The sequence below is a fragment of the Cinclus cinclus genome, chromosome 7 (genome assembly GCF_963662255.1).
Source record: "Cinclus cinclus chromosome 7, bCinCin1.1, whole genome shotgun sequence".
NCBI lineage: Eukaryota > Metazoa > Chordata > Aves > Passeriformes > Cinclidae > Cinclus > Cinclus cinclus.
This window is the reverse complement of record NC_085052.1, coordinates 18,377,394-18,383,661: the sequence shown is the minus strand read 5'-3', so window position 1 is coordinate 18,383,661 and position 6,268 is coordinate 18,377,394. Positions and strand designations below refer to the sequence as shown.

The following is a 6,268-nucleotide window of genomic DNA, read 5'->3' as shown; positions in this document are numbered from 1 at the left end:
GGGTTAGGGTTAGGGTTTCGTTTAGTGTTAGTGCTTGGTTTAGGGTTAGGGCTAGGGCTACGGTTAGGGCTAGGGTAGGGTTAGGTTTGCGGCTCGGGTTAGGGTTAGGGCTAGGACTAGGGTTAGGTTTAGGGTTAGGGATATTGTTAGGGTTAGGGCTAGGGCTAGGGATGCGGCTTGGCTTAGGTTAGGGTTAGGGCTACGGCTATATATATTTAAATCTGCTATCTCCTCTCCACTGCAAAATGTGAAGCAATTTCTGTACGCAAAAGTGAAGCGAAGGGATGCTCTACAAGGATTTTATGGCGAAATAGCTGAAGTTGACTCAAAGGCAATAAATAAAACACTGACAAGACCTTACAGGGCATTCAAGTTTTTAATACTAGTGAAGTTTAGTGTAATTTCTAGAGACTGAATTTTGTCAGGGAATAATGCTGCTGACATGGTAATGTCATGCTGTTTTGTATCTTCTCACCGAAATGAAAAAGTCATCAATAAAGGGAAATATCTGGAGTGTTATTTGCCACTATTTTCATGTACACATAAGGTTATTTCTAATTCTGATTCAGGTTCATCTGACGGCTTCTGAAAACAGAGCTAATCAAAGTGAACTATAATGCATGGCATGAGCTCTGTGTCTCTTTTACAGAAGAGCTTTCTGGCTTTCCTTCTTGCAATGGGCATCATAGTGACCCTGGGTGATGCAGCCTGCTGGAGTAAAATTCACAAGCCAGGGGAGGACAAAGATGGTAAGAAAAAGGAAGGTTTTTCTGACCTGATTGCTCTCTTGTAACTTGGTTCTATGTGGAGCTGCCAGGAAGGCACAAAGTACAAGGGAGGGGGGAGACATTTCAAAAACAGAAATAGGGGGCACCAGCAGCAAGTTGCCAAAAGTGGAGGGAAAACAAATTCTTCCCCTGGGCTGTGCATGGTAGCAGCAATATTATTGCAGTTGGTAGTGGGCTGCTATTGCTGTTCCAGCACATGGAGCTCATTCAGGAGTTGAGAGAGTAAAACCCAGATCCCTGCACTAACCTATTGCCTGGAATTACATTATCAGAAAAACTGAAATAATCTTTAAACTCTTCAGCCTCTGGGTGGAGGCTTAAAGAAGATGCTCTGTTTTACTGCTGTCCTGTGCAGGTTGTATGCTGAATGGCAAACTGTATCCCTTTGGACGCATTGAGAGGACAGAAGATTGCTACACATGCAGCTGCCGTGAAGATGGACTGCGGTGCTGTTCCCTGTAAGTTTGGACTTCTTGGTATCATCACGGCCTGTAGGATGACTGCAGGTTTCCATAGCTGGGGATGAATGGTTTTGTAAGGGCACAAGAGAGCCTTTTCTCATCCATGTCACAGAGCTAGTGAAAGCCACATATAACTCTTGATTGTTTGGGTCCATAGCTGTATTCGCTGTAGCTCAATGTCTGCTGACTGGGAGTGGACACAAGCCTTTCCAGGCACATCTAGTTGCTGCTTGCCTTTAATTTTTGAGGAACTTGTAAACCCCCCTTTCATTGCAGTTAAGTCTTTCATTGGCTGAGTAATTGGGTTTAGGGAGGAATGACTTAAGTGATGTTTCCCTAAAGAGCTTATGATGATCTGAATCCCTTTCCTGAGGTGCTCTTCTCCAGTGAATATGCTAAAAGTAAAATGACAAGGCTCTGGTCTGAAGTATCTCTCCAGCATCCTCCTTGTAGAGGAGATGAATCCCTCTGCAGATATCCATGTGACGGCCCCCTGGCAGTTACTTAGAGATAAGAAAAACTACTTGCTTAGAACGACTCATGTTAGAAAAAAAATGTAATCCCTTCTTCTTATCTTTTTAGAATATTATTGATTAGGTTTGCTTCTTTATAATTGGTTGTCCCAAACAAAGAAAGATAATGTAGTTGGCCAAAATGTGTTAACCCTGTTTTCCATTGGTTTACTGGTGATCCCCCCCAAACCCTATAAAAGTACATGTGTGATGCCCCATCTTTGGATTTGTAGCCTGACCCCTTCATGGACGATAATAAAGCCTGTGGAAAAAGTCTGAGCTGCTCTCCCGGTCTTTTTATGCCGGCTGGTAACTACAGGTTTCTGTGAGAAACCATGAAGCTCAGTGCCTGAAATGCCAGCACTCACAAACCTTGTAACTGTCCCCTGCCCAAAAACAACTGGGCAGGGGGGATAAGAAAAAGTTACATTCCTTTCCTACTCTCCTGCTTTCTCAAAGGTCCATAATACCTTGATGAATTTCTTTGTTTAGGGGGCACAGTCTATCAGGGAGCAGCCACCACATCCTATGGAAACTCAAAATAATGAAAAATTATAGGAGAAGATAGAAAAGATGCCAAGCACATTTTTATGTCACACTGCGGAGTGCTGTGCTAGAAATCCCATGTGCTAGTGCTGATAATACTGGTACATCTACACAGTGCAGTGCACAGGGCATCATCTGGGGCTCTGGAATCTGCAGCTGTGTGGTACTCAAGCTGGCACAGCTGCCCTTAGCCATAGTTTCAGACCTCTCTCGTTCACTTATATTTCAGGCTATAATCACTGGAGTATTGAAAATTTTACTCCTCTCAAGCTAGTATTTGCTTTCTCTTTGCCACCGACAGATTTCATACTCCTGTTGGTTATGACAAGAACAAATGTAAAGTCGTTCTCAACAGAAAGCGCTGTGACTATGATGTGGTACAGAAGGATGACCCTTCAAAGGAGTGTTTTGTCTTCTCTCCTGTGGGCTAACACCTGCCCCAGACCTCTCTGCACTGTGGAACTCCTTCCTACAGATGTTTTGCCATGACAGAGAAGCACGATGACATGAGAAAATCACAAAAAGGATAGCTTGTAGCCTACTGATTGTACTAATTCAGTTTACAAGATGCATAAGCAGATAGTATCTCACTGTGGTCATTACTGCATTTGTTGATTACAATAAATTGAGATGAAACATCCATAAATGCTTCATATTGATGTTTTGTTTTTTGCAGTGACATGGGGAAATGCCACCTTCTTTGAGAAAGAAATGCATTTGGCTCTCTACTCTGACAAGCTGTGCCTCAGTATGCTGGCACAAGCTGCTGTCATCCTTTACAGGCTCTTCTCCAGCCAGGTGCCAAAATCCGTGATCAGTTTGAAGTGATGCTCTGTTTGGGACGTGCTGTAGAATGGTTCCAGTTCAGGGTGCATGGACTTTTGGTAAGACCTGTGCTGCTCACACCTCAGGAAAATCAGTGAGGATGAGAGATCATCATCCTCTTTCTCCCATTTTCTCCCTTATTTTCATCGATGTCAGCCCCCAACACTGGCAGTGACTGTCATGTCCATTGCCCACTCTGAGCAGACCTGAAGTTTAAAGCAATGTTCCACTTTAAACTCTGATACTCTGACTTGTCCTCTGCCAAGTCCTGATGCTGAAGGTCTGCACACACTGTGCTGCTTTTGTGGTTCTCATCCCCTCTGAAAAAGAGATCTGGATCAGGCTCTGGAGACCTGCTTCCTGATGGCAGCAGAGCTTGAGCAATAATGAATAATGCAGATGCCTTCTGTCTCTTCAGTGCAACAATCCCCCACATTCATGGGGGAATGAAGTTCAGCTTCCAAGCAGGGCTTGGGAATCAAATCTCCCACCTGGCTGTGCCTAGTGTCCTAAATCTGCCCACATATGTGAGACCAGACAACAAAACCCTGTTAAATGCTGCTTCTCCAGGGAGTTCTCAACCCCAGAGCTGGATGCTAAAAAGCCACAACAGTGGGTAGTTAAGTGTTCCATGGTTTGAAAAGAAACACACCTTCCCAAACAAGTGGATTGCTCAATGAAGTTCCAGGATCACAGCAAATCTTTTGTCTTGTGAAAGTAGGAGGTTACACACAGCTGAGCATTCTTAGTGCAGGGATCCTCACTTGGCCCCCAGTCAAGTGTCAGTCCACATTTATTCAGCAGGGGTATTTCCTTCACAAGGCAATCTATCTCAAGCTCTGTGAGCCATTATTAAAACCAGAAGGATTTAATGTGGTGCCTTTTCTCTGGCTTTGGCAATTTGCTTATGAACTTCTTTGTTTAAGGTTTCTAAGACCTGCGAGTAACATATCTTGATTTGGGGGAAAAAAAACCCCAAATATTTTGCAGTATTAGTATTACCTAGTCGACCTTTTAAATTTCTCTTGAAATGCTGCAGGCTCGATATCTGGATATCAGTCAATAGCTCAGTGTTTCTGTACAACTGCTTTCTGTAAAGATGAAAAATGTGAGGGGCCAGAAGAAAGAGTCAGCTCAACTTTTTCCAGTCTCAACATTCACATATTCCTTTTAAAATCTTGATGCCCATTCACTGATTCCATCCTATCATTTCTCCAAATAGGGCATGTGGAAACAAACATTCTCACGTTGCTTAGTGTTCTAAAGTAAGTTTTGCCCAAAAAGTTTGTGTGTTCTGCAGGAGAGGAACAGATTTGAAACTTGTCTTGATAGACTTTTCTGGTTTTTTGCTAGTTCATGTCAAAATTTCACAGAGCACAGCCTCAGCTGATGCACCTGAAGGAATGTTCTTGCTTAGAGAAAAAACAGCCACAGCTTCTTAGGGAAGTAATGTTTTGAGCATGGAGATCAAAGACTTCCAAGCTAAGGAACTCGCAGAACTGCTTCTTGAGAAAATATGGTTTACAGAATTTATGGGTTTATTTGTTTACTTTTTAAAAATTAAAATTACGGAACAAAAGAACTTGGAGTTTCCTCATGGATTACTTTTCAATTGGAAGCCTTGAGACATGAAGTGCTGACATGAAGATTATTATCCAGCTGGTTGAAGCCTGGAACTGTGCCATGTGGCATTGAAATATTTCAGAATTCCATTTTTTTTCTCCCAGCAAATCTTTCCAAATTAAGTAAGGGTATATTTCTTTCAAATTTATGATGTGTAGTTGATTATCTCATATGTCATTGTGCTGTAGGAGAAAGAGAAATGTTATAATGGGATCCAGCTTCAGCTATGGTGTCAATGTTAAGAGGTTTTGATCCTGGTAGTGGCCAAGTACCTTCTGTTATCTTCCAGTGCACACCACAGCACTAACCATGAGTATGCAAAGATCTGGCAAAAACTCCTTTTGTTATTAATACCTAATGCACTACTCAGCATGTTCCAGCCCTCTGATAGCAGAAAGGATTTGGCATGCATCTCTGCTCCACATAAAATCACCTAGCTGGATGATACTATATTGATAGCCTAGCTATCAGCACTTGTATTCCCTCTGAAAGGCAATTTTTGACTCATAATGCTACCAAGGAATACGAAGTTCTTGAATCCAGAATTTATGCAGTCAGTGCTCTACAAAAGCAAACATTTTCTCATTGCCAGCTGGAAAATAATCAGAGATTTCTTTGGATATTGCAAAATAATTGCATTTACATTGAGCAGGCTTTTTTCCCTCCACCCAGGCTTGAATTGCACAACATAAGGGCATCATACAATATTTACTGTCTGATTCTACATTAAGAACTTCAGCTTTCTCTGGAAACTTAGAGCTCTTTGGAAGGCAGGCTTTCCACAATGGTAAGTCAAAGGTTTAGATTTTTTTTTTTTTTTTTTGTAATGGCAATACAGACAGGTATTTGTTTTAAAACTGCAAAAGGAGAGCATTTGAGAGAATCATCTAGATGCACATTTTAAATGTGGTGATGTTGTATTTCAAACCTGTAAAATGCAAAGATTAAAGAAACATCTGTGAAGATTACTGTGAATTTTGTTCTTTGAATTGTAATTCTTTGCAAGAAACTGTAACAGATAAAATTCTTAGTCTTTCACTTGCTCTTTACCTTTCTTCAAAAGTATTTGTGAATATATTCAGAATATGAAGCGTTTAGAACTATGCTTTTGAAACCCATAAATGTGAAGTAGAGTCTAAGGTATAGTCATTTTATAAAGAAAACAAGTGTATATTTTGTCCATGTATTTTTTTTCTGTTCTTCACTTTTGATCTCTCAAATTGTGTCCTGTTCCAGTTCTGTGAGCTTCCAAAGAAGTTTGTAGAATCTGAATCAAGAGTTAGGTAATGATAAACAGATAAAAGTCCTATGGCCTAGTTTTCCTGTAATTTGTGCTGACATAATCCCAAAGGTACAGACATCAAGAGCTACCTTTGATGAGCATCTCAGGAATGGCAGAGGTTCTACAGAGCAGGCAGTAGTTTCTATAATACATGTTGATTCATGAACAAGGGATAAATTACCATCTGCCTCTTTCTCTCTACAGAAGAGCTTTCTGGCTTTCCTTCTTGCA

At 41.3% G+C, this 6,268-nt stretch overlaps 1 protein-coding gene across 1 annotated transcript; it reads left to right on the top strand.

The window, feature by feature from the left end:
• The first annotated feature begins 625 nt into the window (after nt 1-625).
• Nucleotides 626-2,738, top strand: LOC134046110 (beta-microseminoprotein-like). The gene is made up of 3 exons (XM_062496358.1): nt 626-749; nt 1,144-1,246; nt 2,609-2,738. Exons 1-3 carry the CDS (start codon nt 626-628, stop codon nt 2,736-2,738), a joined length of 357 nt encoding a protein of 118 aa, XP_062352342.1.
• The last annotated feature ends 3,530 nt before the right edge of the window (nt 2,739-6,268 follow it).

Coding starts and splice junctions, on each gene's coding strand:
- LOC134046110 (XM_062496358.1), top strand. CDS start 626: ATGAGCTCTGTGTCTCTTTTACAGAAGAGCTTTCTGGCTTTCCTTCTT. Junction 750..1,143: donor GCCAGGGGAGGACAAAGATG/GTAAGAAAAAGG, acceptor TGTCCTGTGCAG/GTTGTATGCTGAATGGCAAA. Junction 1,247..2,608: donor GGACTGCGGTGCTGTTCCCT/GTAAGTTTGGAC, acceptor TGCCACCGACAG/ATTTCATACTCCTGTTGGTT.